Source organism: Panulirus ornatus, chromosome 1 (assembly GCF_036320965.1).
Source record: "Panulirus ornatus isolate Po-2019 chromosome 1, ASM3632096v1, whole genome shotgun sequence".
NCBI classification, from domain to species: Eukaryota; Metazoa; Arthropoda; class Malacostraca; order Decapoda; family Palinuridae; genus Panulirus; species Panulirus ornatus.
The window spans coordinates 69,633,920-69,652,269 of NC_092224.1; the positions used below are offsets into that span (position 1 = coordinate 69,633,920).

Consider the following 18,350-nt stretch of genomic DNA (forward strand, 5'->3'; position numbering starts at 1 on the left):
TGACAGTAGATGAAAGAATGAGAAAAGTTATGCTGGATGCTAGAATTGTGAGAAGACTCTTTGGAGACTATGACCATTTCACAGTTCTTGTGGCAATGGGAATCCGGTAGAAGTGGAGGTTTGGTGTAAGGAAGAAGGGAGAGGTAAAAGAGTTGGCAACTGAGAAGATGAATCAGGTAAAATACAGGGATGAGTATGAAAGGAAAATAGCTTGAAGCTAAGATAGAAGTGCAATGAATTTAGGAATGCAGTCATGTGTGAATGAGGTATTTAAAATGCTTAGTGAAATACTAGTAAAGAATCAGTAGTTGGATACAAGGAAGTAAAGTACAGGAACTGAAAAAGGCAATGCATGGTGAACAGAAGAGATTAGAAATGCTATGGAAGAAAGGAAAAAGGCCTATGGTAGATTGCTGAATAGGAATGTACCAATGGAAGTTCAGCAAACTAGGAGGGAGGAATACAATATATGTAAGCAGAATGTTGAGAAGCTGATAGAGGAAAGCAAAGAAAGAGTAGATGAAAATTTTGGAAGAAAGTTAAGTGAAAAATTTTGGGATAATAAGAAACTATTCTGGAAGGAGGTGAAAAGGGAAGAGATGTATGTAAGAGTGAAAATGTTGATTTGAGAAATAAGGAAGGGGAATTGCTGAATCAAAAGGAGGAAGTGAAAGGAAGATGGTAACACTTCCACTGCACATCATTGTTGTCCATAAAAGACTTCTCAGAACACTGGACACACAGCATCCATTTGGACAATAACTCCCAAAACTCCCTAACCCCTAGTACAAGCACCCAACAAACAGCAGCACAAAATGCTGTCTCTCTTTAGACACAAACCCTACTACTCCACAGAACCTTGCAACAAACTAAACATCCTGCAGCTCATTGGCAATGTCAAAAGAAACATGGGAATACTCAACCAACTCCAGAAATACAGTGTCCATATATCTCTTGAAACCAGACTCATATCCAAATCCTCTTTCCTACCTTTTTCAGATACTTGACTGTAAGAGAAGACAAACACAAGGACAAGGAGGAGGGCTTATAAGACTTGTCTCCCAAACCATACCTTCTCCAGGCCAATGACATTGTAAAATAGCTTGCAGATAATGACAAAACCTTCCTAGAAGTACAGTCCATGAGAATAAAACTTCACAAAACTATTACAACATAACATATACATACCTCCCCACTCCATATGACCCTTAAGCTATACTCCTCAACTGCAAAACCTAACCAGCATACCTTACACTTAACCGCTGTGGAAATTTCTGTGACCACCATCCCCCTTGGCTCAGCAAGAACACCCAAGATCCCCAAGTGAACAGTTCATAAACTCACTGCATTCTCTCAATATCCCCAACCTATGCAACCAGCCATCCACACTTCTTGCCCACAATCTTTAGCATTTGACCTCAGCAGACATCACCTTCTGCTCAGCAGTCCCAATACATGGACTGATAACATTACATTACCCACCCAATCCACACAGCCATTAAAAAGACTTTGACAAATGAGAAAGTAGACTGGCCTGTCTTCACACAGTACATGAAAAAAAACTTCAAAATTTCATTAACATTTCCAACCAAGCCAGAAAAAAGCACATACCACAAGGGCACAGAAAGAAATATAAACCAATATTCTCCCCAAAAGTTACACTTCCCATAAAGGAAAGAAACCTGCTCAGACAGAACCACTCACCATTGATAGATACTAGAAACAAACTTAAACTCTAGATAACACCATCACCAACCTAAACACCAACATGTAAACTACTAATTGGTACTTCTTCCTCAACACAATGAACCACAAGATGCACAACCAACTCCGGGGCATGTGAAAGAAGTTTCACACTTACTACACTAATCCAGCCCATACTCATGAAGCACTTCTAATCAGTTCCAATGACACAACCTCCCAAAGAACACAGACCCATGAGACACTACACAAAAATCTGCCATGAACCACCCTCACATATAAACAGGAAAGTCTTGGAAAACCTACACAAAATTTATACAGAAACAACTGCCCATCTACCATTCCCTCCCATTGACACAATCAGTGCAATTAAAACCTTAAAGACTCTCCTGGAACAGACCCTGATATCTTATCAAACTTCACATAAAACACTTGGCCTAGTTACAGTCCACATATTTACATACAGCTTCCATCTCTCCTGGTCATAAAACAAAATTCTTGACATCTGGGAACTTACAACATAAAGGTCTCCAGTCCACCAAACTCCTCCTCCTGCTACTGTCTTATTTCACTTCTGCTTTCATTATCCAATCTCTGTTAAGAATTGATCCACCACTAAATGAAGCAAAATATCCTACTCTCACCTTCACAACATGGCTTCATAACCAGCTGCTCCACTGCCACTCTACAGACTGACTTCACACAACTTATTCTAGATGCCTTGATCAACCACAAACTGTGATCCACATAACATTGATGGCAATAGACATAAGCATAGCATTTCACACTTTCCATGAACACATCCTCACACAGAAGATACTTGACACCACCTTCCACATCAGTGACAAAATGTGATTGGCCAGTTTCATTGCTAGACACCACACCAGAGCCACTCATGATGTGTTCACCTCTAAAACCCTCATCAGCCTCTTCTTACATGACCTCTCCATGTTACCTACAGCCAACCACATGATGGTACCCTTGTATGCAGATGATTTGATCGTCACATCATACCCTGATATGACAGTAGCAGCAGCAAAAATTCAACTCAGTATTCCACAGTTGAAATAGTGGCAGACCCAGTAAGAATAGTGGCAGACCCAGTAAGAATAGTTGTATCTCCACTTAAGTCTGCACTCACTCTTTAATCCCCAGACAGATATGAAACCAGCTCACACCCTCCAGTCACATTGAATGGACAATCACTTCCACTGAACAAAACACCAAGCATTCTAGGCATCACATGTGACAATTATTTCCCTAACCAATAACATCAACACAAAAACAACACAAAGTAAATGCCCTCAGAATACTAATTACCACCTAATTTAAATAAGAAAATGAATCCTTTAGAATCTACAAACAGTTCATCAACTTCACTTTATACTATACCTCACCTGTCAAGTCTTTCATCCTCTGAAATGCAAATAGAACAAAGCTGCAAACCACACAAAATAGTCCACTCAAAACTGCCTGCCTACCACAGAAACACAACACCCTCAAAAGAAAACAAAGATCTTCCCAGTAAAGTCCCACCATGGCATGTTTGATACTCTCTTAATAACCATTAACCCCAAGAAGAAATGAAGAGCTTACCCTGCCTTACACTTCAGTAACTTCTATTCACAAATCTTCCCAACCCAACAAATATAATGGTGTCAAAATACAAACTGAACTAACTAAGCAAGCAGTGAACAGCTGACCTCCCGGCTCAGTCTCAAACTCCAACCCAGCAAACACACCCATCAGAGAAACAAGTCATATTCTCCCATCTGCACACTGGACATCAACCATCACTTCAACTCTGCAAATACCTTTTCAGTATATCTGAAGACCCTTAATGCCCACAAAACAACTATCATGAAGAAGGCAGCTGTACCACTAAGCATATAGAAAATCATTTCATCCCTTTCATGCATTTATTTTGTCATTTATGGTTTGTTGTACCACCTGTATACAGCATTAAACATGTTGCATCTATAATATCAGTATTTCTCACTTCCATTAGATTGTTTTTATTTTCCAGTTTTATACAAAATGGCTTCATAGACTGTTTATTACTAATCATATCATGAATATATATTCATACATATTCCCTATGCAGTTTTCGAAAAAGATATAGCTCATTGGTACTGTTATCCTGTCATATGATAATAAGACAGCTTTTATATCTCTCTGATTGAGTTAAGGCATATATATACTTGTTTCTTTGGTGTTTTACTGTTCTTTTATGATATTCTTTCATTCCAGTAAGAGATGTTTACCATTGCTTGGAACTGATATGGTTAGAGCACCCAGGTAAAATGATTATTTTTTTCTTTGGTTATGAATTTTCTTTTGCTATTTCAGATTATCATTCTACTACCTTATTTGAATAAAACGTAGGCAATTTGAATGGCACACTGTTTTTCTGGTACTTTTTGGCTAATTTTGGCATATTTCAGGGTTTTGCACACCCTAAGTTGCCAACATTTGTAGAGTATGGGTTAGGTGATGAGTCAGTTCAAGATACATTAGCTGTCTATTATTTTATGTATATACTGTATCGTAAATTATTTTCTTAGTGTAAGTGATATTTAGTGCATTATTTGGTAAAGTACTGTATATTATTTCCATTGTTTGCATAAAGTTTTGAGAATTATTTTGTGTATTTTTGGCCGTTGGTCCTTAAATCTGTATGATACAGTACTGTAAATTGAGAATTTTTTATAGTTTTTAATGAAGCTCACTTTAATAGGTTTTCGTCTAATTCATACACTAAAAATTATGTACATACAGTATGATATTAAGAAAAATACTCTTAATGGAAATGTAAGTAGTACAGCAGTTTATAGTTTAGAAAGTTTTCAGTTTAGGAAAGTGAGTTTGTCATTTGGTTCAGAACTTACCTCTTTTACCTGATTAATGATGTAAATTGTAATTTTGATATACATGTCTTTATCTTCACATGATGTGGTAAATGTGATTTTTATATATAATTTCATTCCAAAGTTCTTTTACAGTCTGTTCTTACCTAATGCATGAACTAATGGTTATTTATATATTTAAAAAAGAAATGAATACAGGAAAAAAAAACATACCTAGCACCAAGACTCACTATTGCTTGCATTCAGATCTTTCATCTTTCATGTGGTGAGTGAGACTGATTGTATTCTTTGTACATTTTTCCTCACATTTCTTTTTAAGTAAGTTTGTGACTAATTTATGCACTGACAATAAGTTACATATTAAGAATAATAATGGACATATGGATAGTACTTTAGAATGCTGGCAGTTCAGTAGGCAAGGCAAGTGAGTGAGTATATTTTAGATCAAAATATTTATCATTTTTTTGGTAAGTGATGCAGTAAAATTGCAATTTAATGTCAGGAACAAAAGAAAAGTAGTCATTTGTTCACATCCATACTCTATTTGTCATGTGTAATATACTGAAACCACAAACCATATCCACAACAAAGCCTCACAGACCTTTCCATGGGTTCTATTGACTGCTTCATATGCCGTGTTTCCATCTGCATGTCACCCGCTGCATACTACATTGTTCCAGTTCACTCTCTCCTGTGCATACATTTTTCCTTCCTGCATGTTCAGGCCTGAAGCACTAAAAATCTTATTGTATCCTTCCTGCTCCAGTTCGATCTCTTTCATTCTTTTTGTCCTCTCTACGTTAAATACATATATTCTGTTTGCCAACATCTCTCATTCTCTTCATGTGTCCAAACCATTTCAGCACATCCTCTTCAGCACATTCACGCATACTCTTCTTATTACCACATCTCTCTTTCATACTCTATCATTACTTACTCATGTCAACCCTCCACATCATATTTTGTACTCAAACATTTAATTTCTGACATATTCACCCTCTTCCCTATATTCTCATCTATATCCCATGCCTCACATCCGTACAATACCAGTGGGACTACTATGTCTTCAAACAAATCCCTTTTTGCCTTCCCAAATAGTAACCTCTCTTTCCCCACATTCCTCAGTGCTCCCAAAACTTTCACCCTTTTACCCACCCTATGACTAACCTCAGTTTCATTGGTTCCATTCTCTGCCATGTCCTTACCCAGGTATCAAAAACACTTCATTTCCCCAGGCTTTCATTATTCAGACTCACACCACAACTAACTTGTGTCTTTTCACTGCTATACCTGATAACCTGACTTTTATTCCTATTTCTTTTTGTCACACTCGCTCCTAATCTCAGACACCAACTTCTGCAGTTTCCCACTCAAATCTTCCACCAGTGTTGTGTCATTATCAAACATCTGATTCACCTCATAGCCCCCCTCCTTCCCCTCCTCCTCCCATCCCTAGCAGACTACACACTTACCCCTCTCTCTAAGGCCCTTGCATTTACCCCATTCTCCAAGACCCTTGCTTTTACCTCCCTTGCCACCCCATTTGATAAAAAAATTATAAAGCCATGGTGACACCACACTGCCTTGCCATAAATCACCTTCATCTGGGACCACTCACCTTTCTTTCCACCTACTTTCACACATGCCTTACTCTTTTGATGAAAACAACTGTATTACTTCTAATACCTTTCCCAACTTGATTACTTCTAATAACTTTTCTCCCTTACAGGATATTTGCAACCCTTTCCATAAGGCGTTTCTATGTACCCCATCATATTACTTTCTCTGGATCCAGAAATGCCGCATACTAATCCTTCTGTTTCTCTAATAATTTTTCAACCACTTTCTTCAAAGTAAACACCAGATCCACACATCCCTTACCACTCCTGAAATTACATTATTCCTCCCCAGTCTTAAACTCTTTGCATATTGCCACCCTCTCAATCACCATTCCCCCATATAATTTACCAAGTACATTCAACAAACTATACCTCTGTGATTCAAACATCTCCTTTGTACCCTTTGCCTTTATACAGTGGCACTATATAAGCTTCCACCAACCCCCAGGCACCTCATCATGATTCATACTACATTGAAAATCCTAACTGACCAGTTAACGACACCATACCTCTCTTAAGAAATTTAGCAGCTCTCCCATCCTTTCAAGTTGCCTTGCCAAATTTACTTTTACAAGGCTTTCACCACCTCTTCTCTTTTTTACCATACCTCTTGCCTTGACTCTCACTTTGTACACCACTCAGTCCCAAACACCGTGCATTTTATCTGCCACCCTATCATCAAACACATTCAAAGTACTTACTCCATCTCCTCTTTACCTCATCACTGACTGTTACTACTTCCCCATTTGCTCCCTTCATTGATGTTCCCATTTGCTTTCTTGTTTTTCTCATTAGATGAACCTCCTTCTGAATCATTTTCTTATTCTCTCTGAAATTTGTTGGTATTTGCTCACCCCAACTTTCATTTGTCCATTTTCCCAGTCACTGCATCTTCCTCTTTGACCTCCTACCACTTTGTCTTGGACATTTTCCAGTCACTGCATCTTCCTCTTTGACCTCCTACCACTTTGTCTTGGACATTTTCCAGTCACACAAACTCCTTATTTCTGCAAGTGCTACCCTTGTACCTTTCTTTTTTTGTTTCAATGCATCTTAACTTCATCATCTCACTGCTCACTACCCTTTTTCACCAATCCCCCTTCCACTTTCTGCATGCCACACTCTTCTCTTGCACATGCTGGCATTGCTTCCATAAACACTTCCCATACTGCTCTCACTCCCCTTGCTTCATTTACCCTTATTTGCCATTCCATATTCAATGTCACACAAGTCTCTTTTCCAAGCTTACTTACCCGTTTCTCATCCACATCATTTCCTCTTCCAAAAGGGTCTACAAATCTTCACCCTTGCCTCCACCAGATACTATTCAGATATCCCACCAGCTGCCACTCAGCACATTCACATCCAAAAATATCTGTTTTGTATGCTAACATTTATTACATAATCAAATAACACCCACTTACCATATTTTCTTCTCTCTGTATACTTATGTATGTCCCTCCTTCTGAACTAGGTATTTCCAATATATCCCAACTTTTTTTTTCTTACACAATACTCTTGAGTAGGTACTTACCTAATGCATGAACTTATTATTATCTACATATTCAGAGGGAATATAGAAAATTAAACTTACCTAAAGAAATGTGGTTGTATGGATTGGATATTACTTATGTTGCTTAAATAAAATTCTAGATATCATTTAGTACAGTATTTTTATTATTTAGAGAATATTTTGATTTTTTTATGCGGTCCCAAACCTTTTGTTAACATGGAACTGGATGTAACAATACAGCATGATTTTGATACATCAACTTTCATGCTATATTAAGACCCATCTTTACTGGGTTCTTCATTCATGTTGTCATCTTGGCTGAATATGCAGTAGACTGTTGAAGAATGCTAATAACTTTTGTCTAGGTTCTTTTGGCAGCATATATGCTTGATTCATTCACACTGTAAGTTTTTCTAGATATTGGAGCTGTTTCACCATTTTCAGGTCTTATCAGTATTTCCAATCTTGTTTCTCATGTTTGCATCTTCTTAGGTTTTTTTTATAGGCGTATTCCCCTTGTAGAAGAACTTGGTTTCATTCATTGTTTTATATTCACAGTTTGATTTACTGTTCAAAAAATTAAAAGACAAATCTGGTTCATCATCCTTGAATTAAACCACACTGTTGTTTGATAAAAGATAGCTCTGTAAGATTCACATTAGTACTTTTGCTCAAGAAAATTACTCAGTTATCATTCACATGAATTAAAACTATATTATTTATTTGATGAATACTTTCAGACAGACCTAAAAAAAATTCAAACCACAATGTATTAATGATCATACTCTGTGATAGGGGAGAAAGAATACTTCCCATGCATTCCCCGTGTGTCATAGAAGGCGACTAAAGGGGACAGGAGAAGGGAGCTAGAAACCCTCCCCTTCTTGTATTTTAACTTTCTAGAAGGGGAAACAGAAGAAGGAGTCATGTGGGGAGTGCTCATCCTCCTCAAAGGCTCAGATTGGAGTGTCTAAATGTGTATGGATATAACCAAGATGAGGAAAAAAAGAGAGATAGGTAGTATGTTTGAGGAAAGGAACCTGGATGATTTGGCTCTGAGTGAAACGAAGCTCAAGGATAAAAGGGAAGAGTGGTTTGGGAATGTCTTGGGAGTGAAGTCAGGGGTTGGTGAGAGGACGAGAGCAAAGGAGGGAGTAGCACTACTCATGAAGCTGGAGTTGTGGGAGTATGTGATGAAGTGTAAGAAAGTAAACTCTAGATTGATATGGGTAAAACTGAAAGTGGATGGAGAGAGGTGGATGATTATTGGTGCCAATGCACCTGTTCATGAGAAGAAAGATTATGAGAGGCAAGTGTTTTGGGAGCAGCTGAGTGAGTGTTTTAGCAGCTTTGATGCTCGAGGCCAGGTTATAGTGATGGGTGATTTGAATGCAAAGGTGAGTAATGTGGCAGTTGAGGGTAATTGGTATACATGGGGTGTTCAGTGTTGTAAATGGAAATGGTGAAGAGCTTGTAGATTTGTGTGCTGAGAAAGGACTGGTGATTGGGAATACCTGGTTTAAAATGAGAGATATACGTAAGTATACATATGTAGGTAGGAGAGATGGCCAGAGAGCATTATTATTTATGTTAATTGATAGGCACGTGAAAGAGAGAAGTTTGGATGCTAATGAGCAGAGAGGGGCAACTGAAGGGATGTCTGATCATCATCTTGTGGAGGCAAAGATGAAGATGTGTAGAGGTTTTCAGAAAAGAAGAGAGAATGTTGGGGTGAAGAGAGTTGTGAGAGTAAGTGAGCTTGGAAAGAAGACTTGTGTGAGGAAGTACCAGGAGAGATTGAGAGCAGAATGGAAAAAGGTGAGAGCAAAGGATGTAAGGGGAGTGGGGGAGGAATGGGATGTATTTAGGGAAGCAGTGATGGCCTGCAAAAAAGATGCCTGTGGCATGAGAAAGGAGGGAGGTGGGCAGGTTAGAAAGTGTAGTGAATGGTGGGATGAAGAAGCAAGATTGTTAGTGAAAGGGAAGAGAGAGGCATTTGGATGATTTTTGCAGGGAAATAGTGCAAATGACTAGGAGATATATAAAAGAAAGAGGCAAGAGGTCAAGAGAAAGGTGCAAGAGGTGAAAAAGAGGGCAAATGAGAGTTTGGGTGAGAGTATCGCTAAATTTTAGGGAGAATAAAAAGATGTTTTGGAAGGAGGAAAATAAAGTGTGTAAGACAAGAGAACAAATGGGAACGTTGGTGAAGGGGGCAAATGGGGAGGTAATAACGAGTAGTGGTGAAGTTAGGAGATGAAGTTAGTATTTTGAAGGTTTGTTGAATGTGTTTGATGGTAAAGGGGCAGATATAGGGTGTTTTGGTTGAGGTGTTGTGCGAAGTGAGAGGGTCAGAGAGAATGTTTGGTAAACAGAGGAGAGGAAGTGAAAGCTTTGCAGAAGATGAAAGGTGGCAAGGTGGTGGGTCTGGATGGTATTGCTGTAGAATTTATTAAAAAAGGGGGTGACTGTTGTTGACTGGTTGGTGAGGATATTCGATGTATGTATGGCTCATGGTGAAGCGCCTGAGGATTGGGGAAATGCATGCATAGTGTTATTGCACAAAGGCAAAGGGGATAAAGGTGAATGTTCAAATTACAGAGGTATAAGTTTGTTGAGTATTCTTGGGAAATTATATGGGAGAGTATTGATTGAGAGGGTCAGGGCATGTATAGAGCATCAGATTGGGAAAAAGCAGTGTTGTTTCAGAAGTGGTAGAGGATGTGTGGATCAGGTGTTTGCTTTGAAGAATGTATGTGAGAAATACTTAGAAAAACAGATGGATTTGTATGTGGCATTTTTGGATCTGGAGAAGGCATATGATAGGGTTGATAGAGATGCTTTGTGGAAGGTATAAAGAGTATATGGTGTGGGAGGTAAGTTGCTTGAAGCAGTGAAAAGTTTTTATCGAGGATGTAAGGCATGTGTACAAGTAGGAAGAGAGGAAAGTGATTGGTTCCCAGTGAATGTCGGTTTGCGGCAGGGGTGTGTAATGTCTCCATGGTTGTTTAATTCGTTTATGGATGGGGTTGTTAGGGAGGTGAATGTAGGAGTTTTGGAGAGAGGGGTGGGTATGTAGTCTATTGTGGATGAGAGGGCTTGAGAAGCGAGTCAGTTGTTATTTGCTGATGATACAGCACTGGTGGCTGGTTCTGGTGAGAAACTGCAGAAGCTGGTGACTGAGTTTGGTGGAGTGTGTGAAAGAAAGCTGAGTAAATGTGAATAAGAGCAAGGTTATTAGGTACAGTAGGGTTGAGGGACAAGTAAATTGGGAGGTGAATTTAAATGGAGAGAAACTGGAGGAAGTGAAGTGTTTTGGATATCTGGGAGTGGATTTGGCAGCAGATGGAACCATGGAAGTGGAAATGAGTAACAGGGTGAGGGAGGGGGCGAAGGTTCTGGGAGCGTTGATGAATGTGTAGAAGGCGAGAATGTAATCTCGGAGAGTAAAAGTGAGTATGTTTGAAGGAATAGTGGTTCCAACAATGTTATATGGTTTTGAGGCATGGGCTATAGATAAGGTTGTGCAGAGGAGGGTGGATGTGTTGAAATGAGATGTTTGAGGACAATATGTGGTGTGAGGTGGTTTGATCGAGTAAGTAATAATAGGGTAAGAGAGAAGTGTGGTAATAAAAAGAGTGTGGTTGGGAGAGTAGAATAGGGTGTATTGAAATGGTTTGGTCACATGGAGAGAATGAGTGAGGAAGGATTGCCAAAGAAGATATATATGTCAGAGGTGGAGGGAACGAGGAGAAGTGGGAGACCAAATTAGAGGTGGGAGGATGGAGTGAAAAAGATTTTGAGCGATCGGGGCCTGAACACAGGAAGGTGAAAGGCGTGCAAGGAATAGAGTGAATTGGAATGATGAGGTATACCCGGGTCGATGTGCTGTTAATGGATTGAACCAGGGCACGTGAAGTGTCTGGGGTAAACCATGAAGAGGTTTGTGGGGCCTGGATGTGGAAAGGGAGCTGTGGTTTTGGTGCATTACACATGACAGCTAGAGACTGAGTGTGAACGAATGTGGCCTTTTTTGTCTTTTCCTAGCGCTACCTCACATGCATGCAGGGGGAGGGGGGTGCCATTTCATGTGTGGCGAGGTGGCGGTGGGAATGGATGAAGGCAGCATGTATGAATATGTACATGTGTATAAATGTATATGTCTTTGTATGTATATGTATGTATACGTTGAAATGTATAGGTATGTATATGTGCGTGTTTGGATGTGTATGTGTACACATATGTATGTGTGTGGGTTGGGCCATTCTTTTGTCTGTTTCCTTGCGCTACCTCGCTAACGCGGGAGACAGTGATAAAGTGTAATAGATGAAAATAGCAATGTGAATAAGCACCATGAGGACATGGAACAAAATGGGCTGCACGTCTCATGATTCATTGCCATAGCCACAGGTTGATTTTTTCTCATCAGTAGTAATGCCTCCTTGTTTAGATTTCTTTTTCATGTCTTAATACCTCATTGTTTGCCTGAATTTAGATACATTCTCTTGTTATGAATAATTTGAGAAGCTATTAATCTTTTTTGTCACTTTCAGACATGCAGAGAATTAATGTTTACTTACTTTCAAATATATATTTGTTATGCACTACTGTGTATGTGTGAATCTGAGCTCAATTTAAATCAGGTTTAGGTAGTAAAATGTACATTGCATATTTGCAAATCAGGCTTTTGATTTCATTATAAACAAAGGATACTAGTATGTAAAAGTATATTTCTCACTTATGGACAGGGACCCTTTTTGCTTAGGCTGCCCCCTTGATAGGAATTTCTGAAGGGAATGTTCATCAAGATATAGATAGATAGACAGATAGATAGATAAATAGGAGGATGACCTGTGAGCATCTGGAAGAACCTTGCTTGTGGGGGTTATATTCTGTCCAATCCTCTGTCAAACTGGGTTGTCAGTAGAATTGCCCTGCCTATGACCTCCATAATGGATGTGAATCAGCTGATGCTCATCCACAGGGCTTAATGAGCATCCAGTAACCTGGCCAGACTCTGTGACTTCACAGGCAGCTGAATTGTGCTGTGTTCTTCCCTATCATTTTACTTATTTATGGTGATTTATTAGCCCATGATCTGATGGATGTCAGCATGATCTACCTGGATTTCTTTTCTTTACTGTGTTGGATTAGTACCTCTATCTTTTCTTTTCATGCCTTATAGCTGATTTAGAAGCTGAATAATATAACCAGTTGATTATTAAAGAACAATTCCATCTTTAAATTTTTTTGAAAGTTTGCAATAAATATGTGCTGAGGTTCCGAGTATGGCCAAAGTTTCCTCTCATGAGGAACAGTCTTTTAAACTAGACTGATGGGCAATTTTTTTTGGATGTGGTTTTTAAGTAATTTTTGTGCCCTTGTACAAGGAAAGCTGTAGTAATAGCCTGCAATTAAAGAGACAGAAAATATAGTAAATGTGGGGAAGGTGGGGCTGTTTGAACTTGTGGAGTATTCTTGCTGCAGATCACTTTTTTCTGATGGTGCTACTATAATTAACAGGTAATATATTTGAAGACTTCCATACGCATTCAGTGTGCATCCATGTTTTTGAGACTTTCCTATGAGGCAGGGAAAATAAGCATCATAGGGGTAGTGTGGGATATTTAGGAAAATATTTATAGCCTAAAGGTAAGGCTTGCAGTATTTTCCTTCTTATGAGTCCTCTAGGAACTCCTTTTAGGCTAAGGTTCTGTTTCAAAAAGTGAAATCAATATATGGGGAAAGACAGTATTCAGCAGTATTTTTATGCAATTCTGTAAGAGCATGGGGGTTTCAGTCCATAATTTTTAAGTTTGTTCTTGGTTTTTGAACCAGCTCTGTTAAGGTTTTGTATAAAATGTTTAATGTCCTGGAAAGTTGTAAAGCAACTGCAACACATGTTTTATTGCATCACCTCACAGTTATAGCAGACAGAAATTTTGATAGAATCAGCCATACAACTGACATTTTCACCAGCTCTCTTTTCCTGAGTTTTCATCAAAAAAAGAATTGAGTATTCATAGACCCTTGAGTAATAAACGTCTGTACTGACTGAGTTTCACTTGGATCTTAGTAGAGGCTGTCTGGTATAGACTGCAGGTTATTGCATACACTCTTAGTGTGTTTTTGAGAAAGCACTTTTCATTTCAGAGTAATGTCTTTTCTGACTAGGTTTAGCAGGGGCAGAACAGAATCTGGTAATGGTGATTGGGTTGGAGGTTTCAAGTCTCTTGGAGGGATTTGCTGCAGTCACCTTTGTTGTTGAACTATGTGTGTTCTTGTGTCATGGGTAATGAGAGGAGAAGGATGATAACAGAGATGATGTCTCCCCCGGCCTGCAAATAAGATTAAAGAAATGCTTTACTTTGCTGTTCCAAGGAGTTTTAATTAATTTATTAACACATACCTCACTAATATCTGAATGATAACAGTTTCATTGAAGCTGGTGTCAGACAGTCATTCAGTCTCAAAAGTGTATCCTGTGAACAGGTTTTGTCATGATTCAGAAGCATCTCAGATGGTTCTTGATCAGAAACTAGATTTGCTTGGAAAGGCTAAATTCTAGTCTTTTCAGAAAGGGAGGTCATGGAAACTTCTAGTTTGTCCTGTCTATAGGTTCTATACATCATTTGTTGGATGACAGCCGGATGATAATCAGTCACATCATGCAGGATGCCACTGTTGTGATCGGCAGTAATAACAGCCCTCATTGTCTTGGCTGACTAACAAGTCAGATTACCCTCAAGTTAGTCTGTAGTTAGCCTTTTGTCTTCTTTTTTTATGTTGAAGGCTCCAGTCATGGACAAAAGTTCACATCAAGACCAGGCCTTAATTGAAATGTAGAGAGAATTATGAAATGGAAAAAGAAAAGACAAGGGGAAAGTATTTACAAATTTTCAAGAAAGTGAAAGACCTGTCTTTTGAAATGTGCCAGGTCATAGTTATTGGGAAAGACATGAGAAGGTAGAGAGTTATGAAGCTTCAACATGTAGGGAAAGGAGCAAGTATCAAAATGGCCCACACTCGAGTAGTATGGCCACACAATAATCACGTGATGCAGCAGCTTGCCAAGTATTGCTTGGTCTAGTTAAAGGTGGATGCACACAAGCAGCCAGCTCTCAAGAGCAGAAACCAAAGTATTACCTATAGAAGAGGGAAAGTAAACCAACATTGTTGCATAGGGTAAGATGGTCAAGTTTGGAATTTAGCCCGAGACAGTTTATAAGACTGACCACTTTTGACTCAACTTTGTCAAGTGTGGATGCAGAGCTAGAACCACCCCAAATGTGAGAGCAGTGCTCCATACAAGGACGAATCAGTCCTTTGTATAAATGGAGCAAATGTTCAGAAGAGAAGAAGTTTTGACATCTAGACAGGACACCCAGTCTCTTAGAGGCAGACTTAGCTATTCCCATAATATGGGGTTTCCAAGAAAGAATGGATGTTACAGTAATGCCAAGTATGTTCATTGAGTCAAGAGGTGGCATTACAGAACTGTCAAAGGGACAAGAGTTCTGAGGAGTTTTTGATAGAGAGATGGGTAGAAATTGGGTTTTAGAGGCATTAAACTTAAAAGAATTTTGTCTATGCCTTTGAGATATTCTCTCCAAATCTGAGTTTATTGAGGAAGCTTTGTCAAGATGAAATGTAGATTGAGTGAGAGAAGAGGGAGCAGAATTGAAGGATGTGGATGAATGCACTGTTCAGTCATCACTGTATTACTGCATTGGATTATTTGTGGAGGAGAGGAAGCCATTATAAAAAAGGAGTGAAAGTATAGGGGACTGGACAGAGCCTTGAGGGATACCATTGTTGATGGAGAAAAGTGGGGAAGCTGATCCATCAACAACCACTTGTCAAAAGCCTTAGATATTTGAAGGGCAACTGCTAAGATGATAATCATGAGGCATCAGCCTGTTGCTCTTGGTTATTTGATGGTGTACATAGGTTATCTTGAGAGAGAGAAATGAAAAGGTTTATTTCTTTCCACATTGTACACAAAGAAAGAGCATGCCTGTATATGACTTTGTCAGCTTGCCCAAGATTTTTTTGGAAGAGAGCACACACAAGCTAGTCTTAGAGGTTTCCTGTCAATCACTTTGCTTGTACTGTAATTTTTCACCACTTGCCACCTGGTTAGTATGACCACATAAATGGAGAAAACAACAGTATGCCTCCACAGTTGCTTGCAATTCAAGAAGCTGCTATATCCCTGCTAGCTCATTTTTGTTAGGAAATCCTTTTCTTTAGTGTTCTATGATTTGATGAAATTTGAAGCCAAAGATTGTGACCTTTTGGGTGATTCTTTCTGGTAAGAAAAAAGTCGTCTAAAAGGAGACCCTTCATGAGAAGCCCTGGAGTGGTGGATTATGTAGGGTTTTGGTAGAGACCTGGTTTAGACACATTCAGTCATACTGTTATGACCAGCAACTTGGATTGCAGTTGGGTTTAGCACCCATCAGAGGGTCACTTTGGAGCAGGACATGGCATTTTTGACTTAGGAAGAGAAAGGAATTGCTGGTTCCTCAGCTGTTCCTCATTCAAAATTATGCAATTGTTGTTGAGCCAAATTTTGAACCATTTTCTTTCTCACATGAAGATAATTTGAATTTGATCTTTATTATCCTTGAAGAAGCGGTTTTGTAGCCTGCTTTGTATTTATTATGTCAGCTACTTAGAGCCCATTCACAAGGAAAATTGTGTATAGTTGCACAAAACCTAACTTATTTAGTCTCTCATTGTGGGCTTTTGTCTGATTTCCTTAGGCAGTATTAATGGGACCTTTGTGACATATTAAAATGCTCACTTGTGAGAACAAACATTTTTGAGAATTAAACTATATCATATAGCAAATAGATATGTAATCTTTTAGTTCATTTTCTTAGTGGCATCTGATAAAACCTCATACTCAAAGAGGTTTATGACATTAACAGGACAAAACAGTGCATAGAAAAGGTTGTTTGTGATGGTATACTTCTCTCATCTTTCTTAACATTATGACATAATGATCTATATTTCAAAATGTGGTTTGGTTCTGGAGGAATGCTCATATACTTTTGCCCTCTTTTCTTAGGTTCCACCCCGTGCAGCGAGCAAAGTACCTGGGTCACAGAGACCTTTCCATTACGCAGTTTGCTCTTGCGGATGATGATAATGTTTCCCAACCAGCCACTAAGGGTGGTGGATGTGGCATCACTCTAGCATCACAGTGGAAATCACAGTTTGATGATTCAGAGGAAACTGACAATGAGCTCAAAGCTGATAACTTACAGAGCCCTGAGCACAAGCAGCGCCTTACTGTAAGTAATTTCATGTTTAGTCTGATAGTTAACACATTATATTGTAAGCATTTCTGTGAATATAATTCAAAATCTAGAAACATTTATCAATTTGTAGCTGCATTATACATGTATATACGTATTACTTGAGTGCCATTTCCCATATCAGTGAGGTAGTGCCAGGAAACAGACGAAGAATGGCCCATCCACTCATATACAGATATATATACATAAATGCTCATACACACACATATACATACATATAAATATCAACATATACATATATACACTTAGAAATATTCCTATGAGTCCATGGGGAAAATGAAACACGAAAAGTTCCTAAGTGCACTTTCGTGTAATAATCGCATCATCAGGGGAGACACAAGAGAGAAATATAACAGTCAGTTGATATACATCGAAGAGATGAAGCTAGGATGCCATTTAATAAACGTGATTGAATCACATGTTTATGACGCCATTTGGTAAACATGCGATTGTGATCGCATGTTTACAAAATGGCGTCCTAGCTTCGTCTCTTTGATGTATATCAACTGACTTATATTTCTCTCTTGTGTCTCCCCTGATGATGTGATTATTACATGAAAGTGCACTTGGGAACTTAGCGTGTTTCATTTTCCCTGTGGACTCGTGGGAATATCTTGATCACGCGCAAAATTGTGATCCTTTCCAACATGTATGTATATGTGTGTATGGGTGTTTATGTATATACATGTGTATATGAGTGGATGAGTCAGTTTTTGTCTGTTTCCTAGAGCTAACTCACTGACACAGGAAACAGCGATTAGGTATAATAATAGTACAAAGGCAAAGGGGATAGGAGTGAGTGCTCAAATTACAGAGGTATAAGTTTGAGTATTCCTGGTAAATTATATGGGAGGGTATTGATTGAGAGGGTGAAGGTGTGTACAGAGCATCAGATTGGGGAAGAGCAGTGTGGTTTCAGAAGTGGTAGAGGATGTGTGGATCAGGTGTTTGCTTTGAAGAATGTATGTGAGAAATACTTAGAAAAACAAATGGATTTGTATGTAGCATTTATGGGTCTGGAGAAGGCATATGATAGAGTTGATAGAGATGCTCTGTGGAAGGTTTTAAGAATATATGGTGTGGGAGGCAAGTTGTTAGAAGCAGTGAAAAGTTTTTATCGAGGATGTAAGGCATGTGTACGTGTAGGAAGAGAGGAAAGTGATTGGTTCTCAGTGAATGTAGGTTTGTGGCAGGGGTGTGTGATGTCTCCATGGTTGTTTAATTTGTTTATGGATGGGGTTGTTAGGGAGGTGAATGCAAGAGTTTTGGAAAGAGGCGCAAGTATGCAGTCTGTTGTGGATGAGAGAGCTTGGGAAGTGAGTCAGTT

The 18,350-nt window shown here is 38.9% G+C and overlaps 1 protein-coding gene across 13 annotated transcripts in view; it reads left to right on the forward strand.

Moving 5' to 3' along the window:
- The window catches only part of Asator (tau-tubulin kinase asator), a 595,476-nt gene that overhangs the window by 463,989 nt on the left and 113,137 nt on the right, over window positions 1-18,350 (forward strand). For all 13 annotated transcript variants that reach the window (XR_011712966.1, XM_071663284.1, XM_071663303.1 and 10 more), the window contains one exon: window positions 16,774-16,999. Coding sequence is in view for 12 of the 13 variants with exons in the window: in XM_071663284.1 (XP_071519385.1) it covers window positions 16,774-16,999 (226 nt within the window). In the remaining variant the exon portion in view is untranslated. The remainder of the gene's footprint in view (window positions 1-16,773; window positions 17,000-18,350) is intronic.